Source organism: Musa acuminata, chromosome BXJ3-4, assembly GCF_036884655.1.
Source record: "Musa acuminata AAA Group cultivar baxijiao chromosome BXJ3-4, Cavendish_Baxijiao_AAA, whole genome shotgun sequence".
Taxonomy (NCBI): domain Eukaryota; kingdom Viridiplantae; phylum Streptophyta; class Magnoliopsida; order Zingiberales; family Musaceae; genus Musa; species Musa acuminata.
The window spans coordinates 34792166-34817603 of NC_088352.1; the positions used below are offsets into that span (position 1 = coordinate 34792166).

The window sequence follows — 25438 nt, forward strand, 5'->3', positions numbered from 1 at the left end:
ACAAAAACCTTGAATTTGACTGGTCAACTTGACCTACACAACTCTTCCTCGCTCCACAATGTTATTCAAATCAGCAGCGGATAAATGGGCAGGGGAAGCTTCCATGAAGCAGCACGCATGGAAAATGACAAGTAGAGACAATGACCCATGACTCCAAGAATTTGGCAATGCATCCCCCTTGGACAACACCATCATCTCCTTCACAGCAGCCATAGCTATCAGCAGATGATGACTTGGAGTGGTGGTGCCCTGATCCTCGTGGGTCAGGGGGCACCTGGCTTCTCTCATGAACCAGCAGAATATTGCTTTTGAAACTATGGTAGAAAAAGATTGCAGTAGGAACGCCAACCATTATAGACTGGCATGCACGAGCCGATCCTTACATGCCTAGATTAGATTATTCACACTCGATGAGACTAGATGGATCGGATTCCAATTGAAAGAGTAGCATTAAGTAATTACATGTTTCTGTCGAGAGGTTTCAGGTTGAGACATTCGAGTTGATCAGTATATTATTTCAAAAGCAATAAGTCTCAGATTTGAATCCACATTTAATATGGGAGAAATATGTTTTTAATGATTTTAAATAAAAAAATAGTTAGATTCGTGAAAATTTACTGTAATGCCGATCTTTTTTAGGATTTTGATGATAGATATGTTGTGATTGCGAGCTCTGATCATAACACAAACGCTTTTGCACTGGAACAGAGAAAGAAGTAGAATTCTTAGAGCTTCTTTGTGCTGCAGGATTGGAACAATTGAACGAAGGAAAGAAGAAAGGAAACAAGAAAGGTATACAGAGAACATGGTCTTGAGGATTGAGAGTTGCGGTTCACCACGGCCTGGCAAACCCTGAGGTGCTCAAGAGCTCCTCCAAGTACTCTGCTCCCAGGTCCTCCAACTCCACCACACTCTCCGCCGTCCTCACCTCCCGGCCTTTGGCCTTCTTGCTCGTCGACTTCCTCCTCAGGGTATTCCTCCGCTTGAGCGCCACCACGGGCGACAGCCCAATCTCCTCCTCCTCGTACTTCACGCCCCGCAGCGACTCCCGAACTCTCTCCACCGGGAAATTGAGCACCGCCGTCGTCCCCCGCATCGAGAACGCCGCCTGGTCGTAAGCCAGCGCAGCTGCCTCCGCGCTGTCGAACGTTCCCAGCCACACGCGAATCCCGCGCCGCGTTGAGTCTCTTATCTCGGCGGCGAACTTCCCCCACGGCCGCCGTCTCACCCCGCGGTAGGGCTTCTCTCCCTTTGTGTCATGACCCACCTTGCTTCTCGATTCCACCTCTTCTTCCTTGGGTCGGGGTGAACTGCGGCTGTCAAGGACCTCCGACGAGGACGACGACGCCGCCTTGCCTGAGGCCTCTGCGAGCATGCTAAGCAGCAGCATCTCCTCGGAGTCGTTCTCGTCGAACGGAAGGGGCTTGTCAGGGCAGACGAGCCCGAAGCCGTCGGTTGCCGAGGACCTGGGCGAGTACGTGGAGGACTCGGATGAGTGTTCCTGGTTATGGGAGTGAAAGGAGAGAGAGTAATCCATCGAAGAGGAAGACAAGACAGAGATTGCTTCTGCTTTCCGCTTGTCTCAGTAGTATCAGTGCAACTGCTAAGCTTGATCGTAAGGACGGCTGGAGCCCGCCTCCTCTTATACTTGAAGGAGATGAGAGCGGGAGGGAACGGATCGGACAAAAGAGGGGCCACTTGGACTTGTGCGAATCGAAGGCATCGCATGCTGGGTCCCAGGTGGGAGGAGGTGGCCCCCTCGCCCCTGGAATGACTAAAAAGAGCACGTGAGTCAATCTCGCACGGCGGCCGGGTCAGAGAAGAGCATCCCACACCACTGGGCCCAATAACAAACAACTCTATGTGAGATCAGCCTTTCCTCTCGCTATCTCTTTCTATATATGTATACATATATATTGAACAGGAGTAGTGGTTTGGGATGGCTTCAATCCTGGGAAGTGTGGTGTGTAAAGGACCACGACAAGCTAGTGGAGCAGAGGGATGGAATGTCACAATAACTCTTGGTGATTTCTCCATCTGACTCCACTGGTATTGATACTGAGCTGACAGGATCAGCTGACAGCACAGCACAGAGTTTGCACGGCAAATTTTGCATCATCATGCTTAGTTCCCATTGTTCATATGCCAAAACATATGTCTGCAGTAGGTTGTCAGTTCATGTTCCATGTAACCTTTGGAGAAGATAGTAATCAACTGAAGCTTCTTCTTCTGCTTCAAGAGAAGCAACTTTTGCAGAGCTGCTGCTGCTGCTTCTGCTCCAGAAACAAATCAAGGTGACCAAAGTGTTTCAGAAAGAGGGATACGAAATCACATCTCACTGTGAGATTTTTGCAAGCAATCGGCAGAGTTGGTCTGCACAAAAACACACCTAAAAGAATATGAGGGATGAAAGTGGAGCTACAGGTGTGAAGTCCCCTGTCAAACCAGGCTATTGACATTTTTGACTACCTTCTACGTTTCAACATGGCTAGGGAGTAAAATATTCATGGTCTACTTAGCAATTCAATGAGTCCATCTACTTTTCTTTTTCTTCTTCTTCTTCTTCTCTCTCTCTCTCATATTTTGTGAGTGAAAAATCAATGGTGCATCCAAGCTAAGCAAAAGCTAGCTTGATATATTGCTTGGCAATAAGGTAGAGGAGCTTGTTTGCAGAAGAAGACTGTGTGATGGGACACCCGGTGATGTAATCGGAAGACATCAATCCAAATCAGTGGCAATTACGTGCCGCACTCGAGTTGTAAAACAGGACTATGCTCCCAATCGCCTTCATCTCGTCATCACCTCAAGTTCGACCGTGGCGATGCAACACAAAGGCAAGCAAACGAAACCGAGATCAGGAACTGAGCTGCCACCGCTTCTGTAGACACACTGTGAGAATTCCTACCATGTCACTGTCTGAAGCAGGACATGCTTTGAACATGTGGCAGGCAGCAGAGCCCGCCTTCCCAAGTGCGGTGAACCAGGCCATCTCCTTGCACCGCTTGTTCTTGTGCCACCCCTCACCATCGAGGTCCCACAGAGCTTGTTGCTGACACCCCCCCGCCCCACCAAGGTGAAGGGTAGGTGAAGCTGGGTTTGCAAGCTCTGAGGAAGCTTCCTGGAGAGGGGTGGGGAGACGAGGAGTGGTTTCAGAACATTCTGAGTCCAGAACTCTCGAGGAATTCAAGTTGGTTTTGCCTCGGTATCGGCAATCTGAAAGTTCAAAGATCATGATCTACTTTATTTGGCGTGTCTACTTTTGTATTCAGTGGCAAACCTATTCGATAAAAATATTATTCTTCTGACGATGACAATATATTTAAATAGTTGATATCAAAATTCCACAAATCTATTCTTCTCTCGTGTATGGCTTTTAATATATACATTCCTACAAGTGTTGCTTACATGTTTAACGCGTTAAAAGGTTGCCAATATCCATCCAATTAGTATTAAGTCATATCACCCAATCTCTCGAGTACGCACATATGGTCTCATCGATTGTGCATATTTCGTTGCATAGTCCCATTGTCTATGATGGGTCACACGTTAATGCATTAATAGATTCCTTTGACTACATTAAAAAGATATTGAATGACGAGTCTATACAAAAGGGTCCCACCCTATGATAAATAAAATAGTCTGCACCCTTTTTCCGTTCCAATACTTTATTTATTATTTATTATTTCGTTTTGACTTGAACGAAAATTCTGAACGATCTTTTTGGACTTCGTCATAACTATAAAATATTTCTCTTGCGTTAAGACTTTTGGATCTCATCATAATAAACTATGCTTTCTAGCTAAGCTAAGTTTATTTCAGTCGTAATAATGAGCTTTTGATTCATTATATGCAGTGAATACCTCTTAGCGGAAATAGGTTTAATTAGTCACAATAAGGAATTTTTAATTCACAAACTGACTGAGCCATTTTAATTTTGTTATATATTTCACTTTAATAAAGGCTTAAGCGAAACTTGTAAATCTTTTGTTGACGTGGCTTAACTGCTTAAGGTGGACGGTATCACGTGCGGATCACATGATATGGTTTTGCTATATATATATATATATATATATATATATATATATATATATATATATATTCTATATTCGAAAGCTTCGCCTCGCCCAAATCTTCCTCCTGTCCCTTTTCGATTGGCTTGGAATTAGGGTTAGGGTTTCGAGATCTCAAGAATCCGATGAATTGTGCTTTTGGAATCGACTATGGCCAATTGGAACTGAAGGGCTAGTGCTCTGTCTCATCAACCATTTCTCGAGTTCTTGAGATTCATGTGTTTGCTCATCAGCAGAACAATGATTGCATTCTGACTATGCTATTTGATTCATGAAATTTTACAGCCAATTAGCCTGATGATGAATGCATTATGTCGGGGAGAGACACATTCGTTCTTGCATATTGTTAAAAGGGTAATCTATTTATTGTTTTCTCACATTTCTGTCTTCTAAAATGAATCGATGGATTATAGATGTCTGCTTTACCATACCAAGAACTTAAATGATAGAGGGGCAGGGTAAATTAATATAATAATATTTTTTAATTAATTTTAAAATTTGATCGATAAATCAACTTATTTTTAAATTTTGATTGAACAAATTAAAATTATAAGTAAAGAGAATAAAATTATGACACAAGTAAAGAACACTTAAAAAAAGATAAACAAATTTATCATGGTTCGATTTTCTCGACCTACATTTATCTTCTGATTCCTCTTCCCTCTAAGTCATTGCCTTTTATTATCGATCTTTTAGGCAAACTAATTTATCATGGTTCGATTTTCTTGACCTACGTCTATTCCTGATTCATTTTTTTTCAAGGTCATTAACTTTTATTATCGATCTTATTTTTAATGGGTGAAGATCAACTATCCTTGTTACATGTTTTTTCTTTTTAGATAACATTCACCATCTTTTACTTAGAATTATGATCAAACTCAAGAGGAGGAGGAGACTCAAACTATGCTAAAAAATCAGAGTTCACAATATATTTTTTGCTCAAGAATAAATGCTCCATCAACCGAGCTTGAGTGAGATATTGATATGCCTCAAGAGGCTTTAAGATTGAGCCAAAAATTCAAATCCCCAAAATTTCGAAATGTGAGCAGTACTACCATCGACATTGGTCGATACTAACACTATAACCAGGTTGCAAATATTAGCTCTAGTGGTACTATTATTGGCCTAGGCAATATTACTGTCGAACTAGATGGTACCATTATTGGAAAACGTCGATAAAGCATATGCAATACTTGTCAGTTGACTCAGGCGATACTATCGCTTGGGCCTAACAATACCACTGCCTAGGATTGGTTTAGACCACTAGTTTGACTTTCTAATATGCTCAATTTGATCTTGGTTTAAGCTCAATAGCTTCCTTGACAAGTTAGCATGATTTAAGCCCAATACCAACTCAAATTGACTCATAATGACTTCAATCAAAACTTTGACAAATCAATCACACATATGACACATTTACGAAGCTTTCGACACATTATACGTTGTTCCAGCATGTCATATGATGTTTCGATATTTCGTTCGAACATCTAATATATCATACTTTCCTTCGACATATCGTTTATTTCATCATGATGTCAAATTTTTTATGACATCCGATCTTTCGACATAATATTTGATTCTTCTAACGATGCTCGAACCTCTAGCATAAAATTTGATTTTTGTATATCGATCAATTCTATGGCTTGACGTTTAATTTTCGACACAACAATTTCCCAACACAACGTTCAACCCTTAGTAGTCCGAGTCTATGATTGAAGTATTTTATGCATTATTCATTTCAAAAACATATTAATATGATAAATTTATTAATTAGTTTTATCATCAAAATCTGAAATTTAATAACCTTTGATCGTCATGCATAGTATATTTACGTCTCTCTCAATTTATATCGATAGTAAGATGTGAGTAATATTGCTTGTCTATTAAAAAAATATTTAAATATTATGAGATACACAGAACTTGCTAATTATGACAAACTATTTGATATAAAAAATTTATGGAATATCATTAATGAGAAATCCGTCGGACAACTACCATCATTGACTAAAGTTTGTTTGAATAATTGCTTGGTCCTTAGATTCCTTCATTCCAACCATGATATTTGGAATTGAGAAAACTGATACTCTGAACCTAAAGAATTTACATGGCTTTTGTGGCTCAATAAGATGCGGCGATCAAGCTTATCCGAGAAGAAAACCAATCTTGCTGGATCTCTGTACAAATATATCATACGGGTCAGTCTATATTTGTGATATTGATGACAGTTGAGTTTCGTCGAGGGTAAATTTTAGTGTTGCCCTTTCCTAGTTGGTTTTGGTATAAGTATACTTCTCTCGGAAGAGGTTCTGTGCAAGGAAGAGGGCTGTGAAACACACCATTCCTTGTATTGCAGACTTGTATTACTCATCCACCATAACTTGGTGACTTGTAGGATGACCAAGATCATACTGGACCTGGTAGAGCTTATCTTGGAATGTGCAGCTGCTGATGCAGTTGATGGATTCAAATACCTAAAATTCATTAATAATGTTTAACTAGCATGTCCATCTACTGTTTCCTGCTCAATGCTGACTTTTTGACTTGTCAACTTGTTCTCAAATGAAACTGCAACTTTACTGCCAAACACACATAGTTTATATCCACATGATACGAGTGACGGTCTCAAAGAGATCTTGCAATCATACTCCTGTGGAAGACGGGCGGCGACGCTAAGGCCCCCGCCAAGCCTTTGGACCGCGCGCGTGTCGAGGCCCAAGAAGACATGAACCGCGTGGAGCTCAAGCCGTCGCATGCGGCGTGGTGCACAGCCACGCCGATGGCCGCGCCTTGGTTTGGGAATACTGTCACCTGCAAGGCCAGCGGCGGCACTCGGCCGTCGTCAGACTTGGGTAGCTGGGGAACCAAGGGTCGCAGCACGTTGATGTCACGTGCATGGGTGCCGGAGATATCCCCGTACTCCGCCGCCGTCGGCGTAGTGGATCTCGTACTTGTCGAGGGGGTGGCAGATCTTGCCGGCAAGCGGGTAGAACTGCTGGAGAGCGAGGGAGAGGGAGGACTTGAGGTCGGGGAGGATGGAGTCGAAGAAGTCGGAGGTGGAGTGGGGGATATGGTAGAAGAAAACTCGTTCCACCGCTCCAGCGTTTACCCATGCTAAGTCGAAGAAGGTGAGGGGCAAAGTGGATTCAGCTATTGATATGGTCATGACGAGAACTCGGAACGCCGGCAATGACGCCATTGATATGGTAGTTGTGGAAGCTGGCTTCGTTCATGGATGGGCCTTCTCGCTATGTTTTTACATTTATAATAGCGGTTAAAGGTAGGAAATGCATGGAAAGGATATTTTTGTCATTTAGATACCTTTTCAACCCTTTTGTACTAATAAATTAGGCTCCATCGATGCAGGTTGGTCAGTAGCACTGCGATTTAAGGACGCTGCAACCCGTAACACCAATTTATGGCGCCGCGTGACTATTACATCGGCTGATCTCCACCGTCATCGCTCCTCTCGATCATATGATCCGACGGCTAGAGATGAATCCATTCAAATTTCGAATAACTCCGACCGGACTGTTCATATACGCACAAGTCCGCACGAGCACTGTCTATCTCAACCTCCCCAGAACGAATCGGACGGCCAGTGAAGTGTCGCATAAGATAGAACATGCGTTAGAAGACTTGGGGTAGACCGGAGAGGCAATGTGGATATTTCCTTCAAGTTTCAGGGCGATTGCATAGCAAACACGGCATTTTGAATCGTCCTCGCCCTCTGCAGTAACCTGCGCCGCGCATGATCTAGATGGACGCTCCGTGCGCGGAGTCTACTGGAATGGACGGTCCAGATCGAGTACTGGGCGTCAGCAAATGGACTTGTGGCCTTTCAAAGAGGTAGGTGAGGACCCGAGCGATCTCCCTCTATTTAGCCTTGCGATCCTTCGCTGCGCCTCCGAGAATCGGCGGATCGGAGCAAGAGACCGAGACAGTGATCCCTTCCCATCTCTCTCCGTCCCCTTTTGGATCGGAGATTTTTGTTCTCCTGCCCTTTTCGGATCGGAGATGGGGTTTGTTTCCTTCGCTGGGAGGGTTCTATTCGCGTCCGTCTTCCTCCTCTCCGCTTACCAGGAGTAATCTCAGTCTCCCTCGCTTTCTTTCCCTTCTTTTCTTTTCCCCCTACTTATTGATCTTTTGTTTGTCTTATTTGGATCTGCAGTTTCTCCGTTTTTCTTTCAATTCTTTTGACGCGTTTCGTTTGTGGGTTTCTCTTGGTTTTTCTATTGTTCCGGGCTTTCTAAATTTGGGGGTATTTGGCTATAGAGACCAGGACTTAATGAATTTTGCTCTCTTGTTGTGTTGGTCGCCTATGGGTGATCTGATGAGCTCGTTTTGTTTCTTTTGGAGGGGTTTTCTGGTGATGCTTTCTTGCCTGAACTGGCGGTTTTGCTCGGATCTAGTTTGCTGAGGTTGATTCGGTAGATTTTGTTCTTTGATCTATCTCTTGATCACTTATGTGAGGTCTCTGTCCGATGCTTTCTTCTCTCATTGTTTAAGTTTTGTTTTCTATTGATATGATCTGTTTATTTTTAGGATTCTTGTTGGAAGTAAGTTAGATCTTCAAATTTTTCTTCTCTTTGTTTGTCATTTAATTTGATGCACTACGATCTTTATTGGGTACACGTTCATTAAATGGGCAATTGTAAGTAGTTATAGGCAATAGGGAGTACCTGGTTGGATAAAAGTTTGACTCGAGTTCGATGTTATTTGATTGGTACAACAGAGACAGCAATAGACTTCCAATGGATTTTGTTCCTGATCGGTTTAAACATACTGGTAATTTGGAGTATGGAGTATTTAGGCTGACTAGTAAAACTGAATGGTTGACTAGTTTCAGCAAATTAGAAGTTTTTCTTGATATGGTCCCAAAAAGGAGAGGCTTTAAGAGAAACAAATGCGAAGGAAGGAATCAACCCTTCCTGAAAGGATTTAGTTGGAGAGTGATCATACTCTTATTACCTTTTTATATTAGCATTTTTTTTATCATGGAAACTTCTGAGGTATCCGAACCTTATGCTGTTATTTGGCTATGACACTTTTATCCACATTCTGTGGCTTGTCATCTGGTTGTCTTTAATTATCAGCATGTTTTTCTTTCAACAGTTCGCAAATGTAGTATCAGCATTTTGTTCTTTTAGCAGTTCGAGAAATTAGTATTACATATGGATTTCTTTGCTGTGTGTGTTCTTCTGTATTTGCTTTTTGATGTACTGGAATATTTATGGACATTGTTGTATTAGTAACATAGAAAAGGTGATGATACTATGTCAGATGGCTAAACAAAGAATATCTACATGATATGTTATTAAATGTCATCAACATCTATGCACTAAAAAATATTGTGGTACATCAAGCATGTTCAAACAAGGATCAGGACACAACCTGCTAGATCACTTCTAAGTACCATCTATTGGTGATTATACATAGCTTAAATAAAAACACACAGTTATATATACTGGGCTATACCTGAATGTCTGCCTGTCCTGCTTCAGCATTGAGTTGGCCTGATATGAGATGGTAATGGTTTAATGTTTGTCAGTATGTTTAAATAAAAGAATATTGACATCTTAGAGAAGTAATACTAGGTTGTGTTTTGCATGGTGTATGTTTCATTTGTGTTTTCTCAGAAAGTTCGTTGGGCGTGCAATCTTATTATTTATCATTAGGAATATTAGATGGTAAGGTAAGCAATTGTAGACATAGAAACTTTCTACTTCTGTAACTTTGAAAAAACAAATATTTGTTACAATTTTTTATATTGTTATTTTATAAACATAATAAGAACAATAAGTAATGCCAAAAACTTGCCTTAGAAGTTACTATATAATCTCCCCAAGTCAAACCTTGGCCTTCACTTAGGGTAAAACATATGACTAACTTTGTCCTATAGACTCTACTGTACTATTGTTACTAGATTCTTTTTCCAGTTTCATTTAATCTTTGGTCTTTTACTGTCATGTGTCTGTTATTTTGTTGTAAAGGAATTTCTGCAGTAAAGGTCTTTTTTTGGTGATGAACACAAGTATCTATTAATTTTATTTGAAAACACAGCTCGAGGAAGGATAGAGGGAGGTAGATAAAATCTTGCCCATGCCACAGAATGGGATGATATATGATAATGTCTTTATTGGTTGTATTAAGATAGCGCAGCAGATATTTTGAGAGCTAGAAACTGGTTCATGCTGCCAAAAGTGCTAACTCTAAAAAGCACCAAGATTTTGAAACTCCCATGGCACTAGGCACTCACTTAGGTGCTCGCTCGAATGAAGTGAGACGCTTTCTAATATAAAATTTATAAAAAAATATAGTCAAAAATTAAAAATTTAGACAATACAATATTACATACAGTTATCCTGACTCAAGATTTTGAGATCCTAAAACTGTGGTGACAATTCAAAATTCTAACAGTGATAAATTTAGTAATTAATACAATTCATATGCTATTATTATCAAGAATTGCTGGAAAAAACAGAGATCGTAGGAACTTGGTGGAGGTGGGCTGTTAGAGCCCACAGAAGCATAGAAGAGAGGTAAGGGAGAAAAGGAGGGTGTTCTGATTTTTTTTTGACGCATGGAGGTTGTCACACAGGTGGGAAGAGGGAGGTTTGGGTTTAGTTTTTTGGACTCAAAATCAGACCAAATGGTTTGAACCTGAACCAATCCTAAAAAATGTTCTGATTCGCATGGGTTGACTAAGGCACAGGTGGGAAGTGGGAGGTTTGGATTTAGATTTTTGAACTCATCAAATCAGATCAAATGGCTTGAACCAGGTCCAATCCTAAAAAGTGTTCTGATTCGCTTGGTTTCACCGAGGTGCTCGCCCGGTTCCCCCTCCTAGGCTCCTTGCCTGGGTCATTTTGAGGTGCTCGGGCCTCACTTAAGCCTCGCTTGAGAGCCTAGGGAAGCTCCCAGTGACTTCACTGAACCAATGCAAGTTAAACTTTGCATGAACGTAACTTGCGATATATCATAATTTGTGGAGATACGGTACTCGGATGAAGATTATTGACTGGCATTATGTATGATTCAGGCATCTTCGATATCCATTGAATGTGTCTGTATGCTTTCTTCTGACATATAATTGTGTGGCAGGTTTAGTGAATTTGGAGTTAATGGTGGACCAGCTGCAAAGGCTCTTAAGCCAAAATTCAACCTTTTCATGAGGCATGCTTCTTCACATATTGGCTTTGAAGTGCCTCATGTTGAAGTAGGAACTGTCTTTATTGTTTTTCAATACTTGAGATGCTATATTTGTCTACCGATATTTTTTATCTGAAATGTCCTCTTGTTCTCTGTTTTCAGATGAGACAGGTTATTGCTGGTACTATTTTTCTGAAAGGAGTTGGTGGCCTACTGTTTATCTTCAGCAGCTCGTTTGGAGCATATCTACTGGTAATTGTTGTCTTGTATATAACTATTATTACATGTTTTGTCCAGAAAGGAAGCATTTTGCTTGAGAGAAACTTTTGGCCTGGGATGCTTGGATATTTACCAATATTGAATCTGACATTTTTTGGTTGTTTAGCTTAGACCTAGTACTTGCAGAATACATGAAACCAAAGCTTCGAGATTAAGTCAGTTTGGATTGTTTATCCTAATTTCAGTAATTCCATCTAATTTATTTGGTTTTGATCAGTTTTGAACAGTTTTTCCAGAATCTACCAAACCCATCCAAAATGGTTTGAACTCAGTATAACAGATTTAAGTAAATCCTTCAATTGGGGAACCAAACAGCAAGAGGCTGAAGTTTGGTGGATGTACCTTAATTTACATGAAATATGTCAGTTCTTCCTGTCATTGCCTACTTCTGCCATTGATGGTGCAGAGAGACTCCATACTTCATGGTGTCATCACTGGCTTATGATTTGTTGCCATGAGGCGTTTGATGCACATTGTGATGGTAGTTAAAACAAATTTCTGATTCTTGGACATTTATTCATGTGCAGCTTCTTTACCTGGCTTTCATCACTCCGGTCATGTATGACTTCTACAACTACGATGTTGAGAAGTCAGAATTTGTGCAGCTTTTCAGCAAGTTTATTCAGGTTTCCTCACATATCCTTCACATCATGTGTCAACTCTCTATTTTGTTTCTGTGGGTTAGGATTTTGTTATAATTGGATGTGACTTAATTCTTTCTTTCTTCTTTTTTTTGTTCTCCAGAATTTGGCTCTCATTGGTGCGCTGCTCTTTTTCCTGGGCATGAAGAACTCCATCCCAAAGCGTCCGAAAAAGAAGGTTTCCAAGACAAAAACCAATTGAAGTGTTTGATGGTTGCTGCAGTCCGAGTTGTAGGAATCAGTTGGTCTACTCCCCCATCAGACCACCACAGTCGTGTCATTTTCTACCTGTTGGCGGAGATTTAAGATCCCCTTCCTTTGTGAAAGTTGTGTTCTATCTTATTCTGGTACACTAGAGGTCGAGTTGACAAACTATAGATCCATTTTTCCCAAGTTTTTTTGCTTACATTATTTTGCGATTTATCAATTCATAATCTAGACTTCTGCACCGAGTTATTAATGATTAACAAGATTTATCAACACTACACTTGTTCCTTCATGTGAAACCCGTTGTGTTCTCCTGAAGTTAGCATTGCTGGTCTTTAGTGCCTAAACCATACAAGGTTACATCATCTTTATATTGAAGGAGTCTTCGCAAGCTTAAGGCACCCAAAGAAAACAAAAGGAGCACAACAAAATCATGTCCCAGATCATCAGGCAAGTAGTCGGTTTTCGTGGCCTTGTCCCCAATTTTGTTCAACCAATTAGATGTCCATTTGAGCTCATCGAAGGGGACTATCATGTTTATGTAGCTATTTGATGATAATATATTGTATATTTATACGTATATACAACATGTATATTTGTATTTATATATGTATATTTATATTTATATATACATCATCTTCATATGATGATATATGTTGTACAACCACAACCGTACATTTTGGAGGGTGTCGCGTCTATGAACAGTTGTTATCTTAGGGCAACAACAAAAGGGAACAGAAAATTTCCTGAGATTTGGATTTAAACGAGGATAATATGATCACACGTGTGTTGGCCCCACATATGTCTTTTTTGTCTGCTTGACTGGTCTTCTAGACTAACTAATACATTGATAAGGTTTGTTTTGATCATATATATATATATATATATATATATATATACATATATTTAATGCTCCCCAAATCCTGCCAAAATTGACCAACCGGTGGTATTTTATTTTTCTAGTCATCATGGGAATGGCTCCTCTTCAAGTGCTCTATGTATCAGACAAAGCCATGCGTTCTCACTCAAGCTATTGTTTCATTTAATATACGGATGCATTACAACTAGTAGATAGCTTTTTAATACTAGCAGAAGCAATTACTCGGTCAAGAAACTATTGCTTAAACTTCACAATGTTTCATATGGAGTACAGTATGTGAAACATTAGCGACTCATTTACGTAGATCAGCTTGTCTAAAATAGATCATAATCACAAGGTCTTATGTGTCTTCGTGCTGTAAAGCGTGAGTTTAGCTGTCTTCAACTCTAAGATATTGGCCGATAAAGGTACAGTTGCCTCTTATATATATATATATATATATATATATATATACACGCAGACACACATGACTGAAGCCATGGAAAGGTGGAAGATGATGGCTTCCAAGAAGTCCAATTCCATGCACAAGCTTCAGCCACTTCTGATCTCCCAACTCAAATGATACAACAGTAACTGCAAACACTGGAAAGCAACTGAATCTGTTCATGGCGTAATACTCGTGTAAATGATCACAAGATTCTCATGTTTGCATCTCGGGTTGAGTGAATGATTAACGTCTTAAGGAAATATAACCTTCTATGGCTGCTTAATCGAAGTATATTATGTGGGATGAGGTGATGTTTGAGCTATATTCTAACAAAATACAGTGAAATCTGTCGGCCATTCGGAAGACCAAGCAATGTTGATCTTTCATCCCGACTCCCCTCTCTTCAAGCGTTTATAAGCCAAGCAGACGTCGCTCTTCCTCACCCACAAGCACAAGACAACCCAATCCCGTTTGATCGATCCGAAGGCTAATCAACATGGCAGGGTGTGGCTCTCCCTGTGGAGCTTGCAAGTTCCTAAGGCGGAAGTGCCTCAGTGGCTGCGTCTTCGCCCCCCACTTCTGCCATGAGAAGGGCGCGGCTCACTTCGCGGCAATCCACAAGGTGTTCGGGGCGAGCAACGCGTCCAAGCTCCTCATGCACCTCCCTCCCGCCGACCGATCCGAGGCCGCCGTCACCATCTCGTACGAGGCACAAGCGAGGCTTTTGGACCCCGTTTACGGCTGCGTCGCCCAAATCTTTGCCCTCCAGCGACAAGTGAGTCCTCCTCAGCACGCAAGAAGGATCTTTTTACCGCATTCCTTCCGGTGTTAATGCTTTCCCTCCATGTTGTAGGTTGTTCTTCTGCAAGCTCAGCTAGCCTCTCTGAAAGCCCAAGCTCAATTGGCACTTGGAAATGGCACGACGTCGCCTGGAGAAGGGATCGCGCCACCTGCTTACGCATCAATCTTCTCGACGAACGATTGGCTTGCGGATTGCAACAGCTGCCGGTCCTCTCACGACTGCAACTCCCATTTTGCCATGGTGGAGGACGAGGCCATGGTGTTCAGGATTCAGAGTGAGGATGCTCCTCGTTCCATCGCATCTCTCGACGTGCAAGCTGGTCCTTGGAGGTCGTCAGCATCATCGTCATCATCATCATCATATACTGATGTGGAGGGCCTTCTATCTGTAGCTTTTGCTTATCCTGGTCGTTCATAAGAATGAAGATCCATTATTGGATGCCTCATCATTGCCCATTCCCAATAATTGACATGCATTCATTCAGCTAAACATGTAATTAGCACAAGCTGTGGGACGACCATTAGTTTAGTGGTAAGTAGGAATAAAAACCTAAAGTCTATTCATGCACTAGCTAGTTAAGTATTACTTTATCTTCAGAGATTTGCATGATATGTTGCTTGCATTATATGAGGCTTAAGGATTAAACTTGTTGATTTCAATCAAGTGACAAGATAAGATCATATGACCCTCGATGTGACATTTGCTTTCACTTTACTCGAGCTTCTTTCTTCTTTCGACCACTCAACACACTCTTTTTGCATGATGAGGTTTTTTGCCTTTGCCTGCAATGCTTGCTGGATTGGTTGATGAAAGTCCAAAGGGAAGGGTTAAGTCCATGGAATCATCGAAATTGTGATGCAAAAGTAGCATTTGCCCAATCCATGACACACTTGATAGTTTCAGAATTCATTTGAGAACAGTAGTTTCAAGTCAATGAGAAAAATTAAATACATGGTTTTGATTTGTATAAGGCCTAAGAGTTTAAATTCTTATAATGGTATCCAAGTAGCTAAATTTATGCTTTGACCCATTTAAATGTACCCATTAAATCACACACAATCACAAAAGTAATCGTATCCTAGAAAAAATGATTCTTTTCATCGCTAAAATCCTAAACACCCACCGAGATTCACCTGCATACAATTAGTTTGTGACTAATTTTAATATACATGTATATATATATATATATATATATATATATATATATATATATATCCATAATGAGATTTTTTTAATCATACCTAAACTTATATAGAGTGATTAAAGTGCCCTGTCATTTTAAATTACTATAATGTTGCCTCTCTCTCTCTCTCTCTCTCTCTCTCTCTATCAATCTATATATGTCTATCTCTAATGGTAATAACACTTTAACTAGGACTATTTAAGGTAATGGCTACATAGGGCCTATGTTCCGAACTCAAGGACAGATACGTGCTCTCTCTCTCTCTCTCTCTCTCTAATGGTAATAACACTTTAACTTGGACTATTTAAGATAATAGCTACATAGGGCCTATGTTCCGAACTCAAGGACAGGTACATGCTCTCTCTCTCTCTCTCTCTCCTTTTAGGATAAATCTCGGAGTTAGATGCACCCCTCACTCCTCAAGTTCAACACCTCTCCTACTCCAAAGCTAGAAATTGAGATCACAACAACATGGGAGGCCGACTTTGCTCACAATAAAATAGTTGCAAAAAACACTAGGTCATATGCAAATGATACGACCATTGCATTTCCTCTCCGGAAAACCCTCCTAGATTAGATGAATTCAGTGGAATTTTCTCCCCAAAGCACTTAGATTACTCTATTGTTTAGCCGTTTTCCAATTCCATTTTATACTATGTGTCGGGTGATTTATTAGAACATGTAGTTCATGTTACACGAACTCCACCTCCAGTCCTTGTTAATCCTATGAGAAAGCAAGATTATAAAACAATGAGATTGGTGATAAAACAAATATTTGAAGTACTTGGAGTTTGGTGAGAAATGTTAGTGTCTTGAGCCATTTTGGCATTATGTTAATCGAGCGTAATGGTGGGGCCTTGTTTGGTGAAGGTTCTCTTCCCATCTGGCCTTTAGTCAGTGCAAAGAGACATCAGGCTGCCTTTGTCTTGCCCAAGGTTTCCTTTATCTAATCAATTATTATGTATCACCTCAAAATAGTTTGGCAAAGATTAAGATGGAAAGATATTGGAGTTTGCAAACTACTCCTCTGATGATGTACTTTGTAATCAACCAGGGAGACACAGTGTCCATCTCTTGGTTATGATAAGCTTATTTTAGACAAGTCCTAATCAAAAGCGATAAGTACGTACTTAGTTTTAAAATGCAAAAGCTAATGCACTCCTTCCTTTCACAAGTGTTAGGCAGCTTGTCATCTTTTTCAGCTCTTACAGCTGCCCAGAGGCCACTTGAGATGTATAGGAAAACCAAAATAAGACGAGCATTATTATCTACTTTGCGTGCGGCCTCATCATGTTCAGAGCATGAATGTGTTGAATGACTGGGCAATTTTCTCATGTGCTCTCACAATGGCAAGCACCAAATAAGACTGCTACACTGAGGTAAGATATTAGGTTTTATTATGTTCGGATCCAAAGAAGAAATAACTTTTCTTTTTTTTCTTTGCTTGTTGTGTGTCGTAAAAGTGTGTTATTTTATGTAAATTATAGTCCATTTTTCTCCAAGGAAAGTTTGCCTAATCTATCCAAGCTAGTGTTGATGACACTGGCAACATTATGAGAACCCTCAATACATGTTTTACTTTGGAGCTTATCGGCTCATATCGAACACATCTTTCCATGCTAGTATTGGAACCGATTAGGTCACATAGCATATGTTTTTGTAGGCAAAGATTTTGATCATGTTAATCCTAAAGTCAAAACTCTATATATAAAAGCACAAGACTCGATAGCCAAGGTGTACAGTGAAATGCAATATTTATTGGATCCTCGATCCAAGAAAGTTATGTAGATGAAAACTTTCTCATTCCATATTATATATAGGTTTCTTCTTCTTCTTCCTATTGCACCACCCTTTTCTCATTTGCAAGTTCGAAGCACACAACATACAATTCAAGTGTTTTCATATTCACCTCTCGAGCAACAAGTCTTGTCGACAAGTTCTTACCTCAAAGATCAATAGTTAGCTTCGGTTGTTGCCTTCGAAACTTATGACTGCTTCATTAGCATATAAACATACCAACCGAAGGAATCTAATTAAGCTTAATATCAAGAATTTAGAGATGAAACATCTTCTGAACATAGTCCTCCGTCCCCTTTTGTTTCTTCGATAGCTCGACTAAATCATAAATAATTGGTATCAACATCACAAGTTGCCTGCCATTCTGAAAGCCAAATCTTGAAGCTCCCCCACTTCGGCATGTGTCGCCCACATCTTGCTGCTACTGCCACCTACGGAGAGATCCTCCTTGAAGACAGCATCATGCTTCGGTAAAAGTCTAGTAGAATCTTGATTGATGAAGTTACGGGAACTCTGAGAAGAAGACATGGATTCCCAAGAAGAATATGGTTGGAGAAAAGGGTTGCCGTCATCATTTCCTTGCCATTGGCTCCCTGAAGGCTGTGAAGTAACCAAGCGTTGGGCTATCTGCGCCTTGACAAGCATCAGCTGCAGCTGCAAGGTAGCAACCTATGCACACACATCACGAGAACAAGAAACATTAGCACAAATCATCAACATCCATAGCACGAATTGGAGTAGATAGATATTGTTTTCGACAGTGTTTCTTGTTCCCTGAACAAGAAACTGGGGGAGGATCTCATCCGAAGTTGTCGAATGATGTTCTCCAATTCAGATCATGCAAAGAATTCGATTTCGGGAAAGAATTGTTCTGTAGCAATGGGAGATATGACATGATGCGGCCTGGTTCGTTCGTGCATGCATGCATGAGTCTGAGGGCTGCAGCTACCTGTTGTTGCAGGGCGAAGATGTGCCCTACGCAGCCGTACACAGGATCCTTGAGTCTGGCCTGAGCCTCGTAAGCGATGGCCACGGCCGCCTCGCACCGGTCGGCCTGCGGCACGTGAAGCAGCAGCTTGGCCGCGTTGCTGGCGCCGAACACCTTGTGGATGGCGGCAAACCGCACCGCCCCCTGCTCCGAGCTGAAGTAGGGCGCGAACACGCAGTCGCTCGCGCACTTCCGACGCAGGAACTTGCACGCGCCGCACGGAGAGCCGGTGCCGGAAGCCATAACCCAGCAGCCTAGCTAGCGCACAGTCACGGAGAGAGAGAGCGCGAAGGATTTGTAGGAGCAGACGAGAGAGAGAGAGAGAGGAGCGGCAGAGGGAGACACGGGAAAGGAGGGGTGTAGGGTTCAAAGCAGACAGGAATTAATGGTGTGTCGGAGAAGGGTGGCCGATTGAGGATGTCTTGCCAAGAAGATATTGCGTAGAAGCGTGGCTAAGATGGGTGAACCCAGAAAAACCAGAAAACCTTTTTGGCTAAGTTGATATGCATTGATAGACATCTAAAGATCATATGTGTTTGTTCTATCCGTGCCAAAGAAAAAAGAACAAACATGTGAAATTACTTTATAGAGATATTCTTATATCATCGATTTAATGAGCGAATATGTCATTTAGATATTCAACTAATATGACACGCCCAATATGTTTTGTATCATGAAGTGATATATCTATTAAATATTGACTACATTTGAGTCCATTGGTTGATAAAAATAATGATCATATTAATTTTATTCATCAAATCAATAATAATAAGTTTTATTTTTAAAAAATATATATCAATACTATAGCATATTTAACTATATATTTATAATATTCGTACGGGGAATATCAACTAATAATTATTTAAATTAAGAAAAAAACAAATAAATAATGAAAATTACACCTCCTTTTGTCCGCCTAACGTGGAGATTACTTATCGGCACCCACCGGTGAACCCTTTCTAAGGGCCGAGATATTTCACTAACTCCATCATACAAGGAAAGGAAGATGAATAATCCAGTACAAATTACTAAATGGATGAGTTAAACCCATGTAAATAAATACATGATAATTAATTATTTCTCATAAATATTTATTGTATAAACATAGATATGTTATGACATAATTTACTTGTCCAACATATCAAGGGTTCAAAATCAATCCGAGTTTAACATATAAGATTATCGTAAGTTTTATATCAATACACAAGAGAGGGTTCGATGAAAAAATTTATAAAAATAGTTTCGATGGTGTGTCCGACAAAGATTCCTCTTCGATGTTAAAATCAGTAGAGTAGTCAATGAATTTAGGGTGTGTACTCAAATTATTCGAAAGAGCAAGAGTGTACTTGAGACTTTTGTATATAAGATTTAGGTAATCGTTAAAGTGATGAGTTAATCCATGCAGTAATTATGTAAAATCATATCGTAAAGATGATCATCCAACCATCAAGCTTTACAATTAGTCGGCTTGACTCTTGTTAATGAGATGAGAAAGCTTCAACTAATGCGTGAAGATAATTGAGTATTCAAGATAACACCGATTAAGCTTCAATTCAACATTAGATGACGAGTATTCAAAGTGTGTTTCAGAGTCATTAGGCAGAGGTATTAAGTAGATTCCTCGTGACATTACAAAATACGTGAAAGTAAAAAAAAGCGAAAAAAAAGGCTTGCAAAAATCACGGGCTAAGATAAACAATATGATACATGAAATAAAGATATTAAGCTGAGAATTAACAATAAATCACTAATATGATGTTTAAGACAATATTTAAGAAATGACAGAAAAATGAAAAAAATTTCCTATACAATATTTTTCTCATGATTTATCAAATGGAAGGAAGAATAAAAGAGGAGTGGAACGCTTTCCTTTATTCTCAAATATATGTGCTCATAAAATTTCTATCTCCATTATAATTAAACCCAATACTTAACTCCCATAACTAGTAAAAATTAGAACTCCAAAGTTTAATTACAATCTACACATAGAACACTAGAAATGGTCATAACATAAGTCATTAACCACTAATCTAATATGATGCCAAGGGCATGATTATTATCAAATTCATTTCGTGACAAGGGAAAAATAGATTTCATAAATTTATTATCAAATTCAAATACACACACTCAATGATTTCATATTCATTCCTCAATTTGAGTAGAACACATATGTGAATTTATCCTTGAAAAATAGATATTTAAATATATGACCTTATGGTTAATTTGTCAATTTTACAATTAATGATTGTTAATCTAAGCTTCTCGAATAAATGTTAATATGAAAAGGAACATTTGGATAATCTTAAATATTAATATTTGAAGGGATAAATATGTCATATTATTAATCAGAGCAAATGTGCACTTTCAAACTTTACAATGATAAAATATGCAAACTGTTGATAATAACCCAAGTAATAATTGTAGCTAATTTAGAAAAAAAAAAGTGTTTTTTAAATTATATTTTGGATATTTTTCAATTGGTACCTCTATTTTATTTTTTTTTATCAAACAGTACCTCTAATCTTAGAAATATCCAAAATACTCCTAAAAATATTTTCTACCGATTACAGTGTTTTAATATTCGGTAGTGTTTTGACCATCATAATAAAAATATAATAAAATCCACTAAAAAATATTATAAATGAATCAAAAGAAATCAAAGCACACTAGATTCCATTTGATATCACGATTCAAATAAGTATTTATAATAATTTAGAAATAACATCACCCAAATAAAAATTAAAAATTAATTTATTATAATATTTTGATCATCATAATAAAAATCTACTCAAAAATACTGTAAATGATCTAAATGGACTACTGACCTCAACCAAATAAGCTACAAGCCTAAAAATATAATATTATAATGATCTTAGAGTAATGATAGCAATAAAAATACTATAAATGTTATTAAAATATTGTAAACTAGCCAAATAAAATAAGGTCTTTTTCTTTTATAAAATTCTTTGTAGGATCCTTATGAACATGAATCTAAAATAAAAAAAATTAAATACTTAAATGATATATTATAATTTTATAAATATGTTGGTAACACATCACCTATTAACAAGCATTGGAGTAAAATGAATACATCCATTCAACGGTCTAATTCTATTGAATGAATATAATCAAGTATTATTGTTACTATATCATCAAGAACATGTGATGACTAATTTAATACAACATACATCGAAAACTAATATAAGAACATCTTCTGGTCTCATATTTTTCGAGAATCAGAAAATCCTTTTCAAGTTTGAATTTGTTCCTTTGAAATCTAAGCTATATATATATATATATATATATATATATATATATATATATATATACATAGAGAGAGAGAGAGAGAGAGAGAGAGAGAGAGAGAGAGAGAGAGTAAAGGCACTTTTTGTACCACATCGGATGGAAAGTACATGGATCATTTGAAATCTATAAGATCCATTATATTAAAAAATAGCCCTCTACTTTCGGAGGTGATCAGAAAGAGCCCTCGACTTGGAATATAATCTAAACAACGCTGGTTTTATTGGAATCTCATGTTTGTATTTATCCCTTGAGTGGTCCAAATCAAAATAATTAGAGAAAGAGAGAGTACAATATTTCAAGAACTTTCGAGATGAGGGACACCCTCTCATAATTTTTTAAAATTTGAGGTTTGCTTCAATTGTTTCCAAAAGTTAAAATATATTTTCCTATTGTTTGCAACTTGATGTCGTGGATCAAGAGTCGGTATAGCTTGGTCCTATCTCAAGGACGGAAGGTCATTCAGGTGACTTCTCGGGGGAAAGACGGAGTGGTGAGAGTGAAGCAGGGGTCGAAAAGAATGGTTCATGAGATCGTTGTTGAGCCCTCTATGTCATTCTGAGATGGAGTCAAAGGAAGTTTAATCTACGTTGGGATCCTGCACAATAAGTTGGTGTGGGAGGGATTCCCAACTCGATCTCTTCGATGCTTAAGTTAGTAGCTGAAGGATATATTTCCATCTCTTTAGGATTGGGGATCAACCTTTATACCTGCGAAGCCGTCAGGAGGGGCCTATAGCTGGTGAGGACCGATCGTACCTCTCTGCGACACGATCATGTGAGCGACTGAATCGTACACCCCTTGTGATGCGGGTCGACTTGTTTGGGCTCCTATAGCATAATGTCAATCCCATGTGGCACAAAGCTAGTGAGGGATGATCGAGAGAGCATTAGCCCTTATTTCATCCCTTTTTTGCATTAAACAGATACTGAGCTATCTTCCACATTAGCTCAACCGGTAAACTATGATAGGTGCTGAATATTCTCTATCACCTATAAATCATCCCAGCTGTTGTGCTTGCAAGTACTTAGGAAAAATGCAATCCCACAGAGAGACAAAGGTCTTTCCTTTTATTTACTATTAGTGGATGGACCGTTTATTTTTGTCTAGTTTTGAAGTTCGGGTTTCCACACAGTATAGTTTTACTATTATTTATAACAATAAAAGCCATATATACATACTTTAAAAGAAAAAAATTAAAATTTTGAGTCTCATATGCGTGCTAGTGTATGTTGTCTATATTCTTAGTGTAACATATATTATAAAAGGTTAACAAAAAGAATAGGCTAATTACATATTGTGCCCTATATTTAGTTATTTTAGTGTTTCGATCTTTACGTCTTAAAAAGTATATTGACATCCCTATATTTATAAAAGTAAAATATATAGATTCATTTATCTTAACGATGTTAATTTTATTGATAGAAACATAAAAAAAGGAAAAAAAGATAATTTTAATGTTTAATAGCAGACAACATTGGTAGTGGCAGACGGCGATACCGCTGGCGTTGATATCGACATAGTTGTTTGGTCACCTCCAACAATAATAAGGTCCGCTCTCACTACGACACTATCCACCCTCATAAGGAGCATGTCATCGACCTCATCGTCGCCCGCCTCATTGTCACAAACGGTCGTCGCGCACCCGCAACAACTCCGTTCAACGAACCGTTCGTCGCTCACACCTGCATGTACAGCTGCTTGACAGCATGTTTTCTCTTGGTTTTGGGTCATTTTGCTTGTAAATATGTAAGTTCGAACAAGCTGCAGCGTTGCAAAGCGACCGCTCACCGAACCGAGCAAAACAGCTCCAAAACAGCCCAAAACAGCTTCGTTTTCGCGTGCCGCGGGAGGTGAGCGGAGAGCTGCCTCCGCTCACCAAAATGTCAGCCATCTCAGACCCCAGGAACCCCCCGGGTGGCACAGGGCTGGATGGGGCTTCGGTTATATACCGGGCGTTGAACTCTCTTTCGCAAGTTCGCACGTGACCTTTACGGGAACTTGGTTTTGCGCCCGGGACCAGGTGAGCGGCTGTTTGTGGGCTTGCAGCTGTTCGTTCATCCTTGAAAGCCTTGTTTTTCTCCCTCTCCCTCTTTTCTCTCGTGCACACATGGTGTTCGACGAATTGCTTGTAAAGCTTCCCTTTTCGCAAGACTTCGGGACTTGTCCGTTGCTCGTTCTTTCGAACTAACTTCTTTCTCTTTTACAGGTCCTTCGGGACCTGCGAGAGGTTACAAAGTGGGCTGATCCTTGCGGAGCAAGATCGCAAGGGTGAAGCGCGACTTAGGCAACGCAAGCTAAGTTCGCGTCTTTGCCACAAGGGTGACTCGCGACTTAGGCAACGCAAGCTAAGTTCGCGTCTTTAGCCGCAAGGGTGCCTCACGCCTTAGGCAATTCCAGCTAAGGTCATGACATTGTGGTTTCAGAGCGGGCAAGCTCTTCGATCGAACAGCGAACGAACTTCGCAACTTCGCCATGGCGAATCAAGCAAGACGGGGCAAGCCGGACCCTTGCCCCAAGCAGCCGGAGGTGGGCTGCACGTGCACACTTGCTCTCATGCTGTTGGAGCCGCTCAAGAGGAGCGCGATAGCGAACAGGATGAGCGAGAAGTTGGTCACTCTCCATGAGCGGAGGAAGCGCAATCTGGTGCGCTAACTGGGAAAAAGAGTCATAAGGAGAGACTCACGACGACGGAAACCCGCCTGGATGTTCTTGAAGCGAGCATGGAGGAACTCTACCACGACCAACAAATACTTGTTGGGGTAGAGAGCTCGCAAGAGGAAGCGGAGTCTAGGATCGACAAGGTCGAGGCCCTAGTCGACCGACTATCGGATGACACCAAAGACTCCGTGCAACACTTACAGGATGTTGTGGCGGAACTCACTGCAAAGGTGGCTATGCTCACGAGAACACTAAATGCGGGAGGAGGCAACACCCGCGTTGCACCGCCACAAAATTTGAGGGCACCTGAGCCTCATGGATATGGAGGGGCCAGAGATGCCAAAGAGCTCGAGAACTTTCTGTTTGACATGGAGCAATACTTCCGAGCTACGAGACCCGATTCTGAAGATACCAAAGTTTCTATAGCAACGATGTATCTGAACGGAGATGCGAAACTTTGGTGGCGAACTCGTTGGGAGGAGATCCAACAAGGTCGGTGTCGAGTCGACACATGGGAAGACTTAAAGCGGGAGTTGAGAACTTAGTTCCTACCGGAGAACACAGAGTTTGTCGCAAGAAGGAAGTTGAGACAACTCCGCCAAAGTACCACCATCTGAGACTATGTGAAGCAGTTTTCTGCACTAATGCTGGACATACAGGACATGTCTGAGAAGGACAAGTTGTTCAGCTTCCTTGATGGTTTGAAACCATGGGCTCAATAGGAGCTAAATCGAAGGAATGTTACCGATGTAGTCGGGGCAATTACAGCCGCAGAAAGGCTCACCGACTTTGTCTCCTCTGAAGACCCAGCGAGAAGGAAACAATCTTCAGGAAATTGCCCTCCAAAACACTCTCGAGGGAAGGAGCTCGGGGGCGAACAGAAGAAGAAGAGCTCCCACAAAGGGCCGAACCCGAAAGGCAAGGCCTCAAAACCTGGAGGATGCTTCTTGTGCGGAGGACCGCACATGGTAAGGGAGTGCCCAAAAAAATAGGCACTTAATGCATTGACGGCTTCCATCCACCCTCCCTGATCGGACAAGGGCAAAGCTGT

The 25438-nt window shown here is 40.2% G+C and overlaps 4 protein-coding genes across 4 annotated transcripts; 2 read left to right on the forward strand and 2 right to left on the reverse strand.

The window, feature by feature from the left end:
• Positions 1-707: 707 nt before the first annotated feature.
• On the reverse strand, positions 708-1611 carry LOC135634702 (ethylene-response factor C3-like). Its single transcript, XM_065145222.1, has one exon. It carries the CDS (start codon positions 1535-1537, stop codon positions 833-835), a length of 705 nt encoding a protein of 234 aa, XP_065001294.1. The 5' UTR covers positions 1538-1611; the 3' UTR covers positions 708-832.
• A 6319-nt stretch (positions 1612-7930) lies between these two features.
• On the forward strand, positions 7931-12621 carry LOC135634720 (uncharacterized). The gene is made up of 5 exons (XM_065145262.1): positions 7931-8152; positions 11172-11286; positions 11382-11471; positions 12026-12124; positions 12243-12621. Exons 1-5 carry the CDS (start codon positions 8085-8087, stop codon positions 12339-12341), a joined length of 471 nt encoding a protein of 156 aa, XP_065001334.1. The 5' UTR covers positions 7931-8084; the 3' UTR covers positions 12342-12621.
• A 1402-nt stretch (positions 12622-14023) lies between these two features.
• LOC103982963 (LOB domain-containing protein CRL1) lies at positions 14024-14898 on the forward strand. The gene is made up of 2 exons (XM_009400112.3): positions 14024-14428; positions 14507-14898. The coding sequence occupies exons 1-2, from the start codon at positions 14150-14152 to the stop codon at positions 14870-14872; spliced, it is 645 nt and encodes a 214-aa protein (XP_009398387.2). The 5' UTR covers positions 14024-14149; the 3' UTR covers positions 14873-14898.
• A 2625-nt stretch (positions 14899-17523) lies between these two features.
• LOC135635152 (LOB domain-containing protein 16-like) lies at positions 17524-18804 on the reverse strand. Its single transcript, XM_065146032.1, has 2 exons — positions 18385-18804; positions 17524-18104 (listed from the first exon to the last, which is right to left on the reverse strand). The coding sequence occupies exons 1-2, from the start codon at positions 18664-18666 to the stop codon at positions 17781-17783; spliced, it is 606 nt and encodes a 201-aa protein (XP_065002104.1). The 5' UTR covers positions 18667-18804; the 3' UTR covers positions 17524-17780.
• Positions 18805-25438: the final 6634 nt, after the last annotated feature.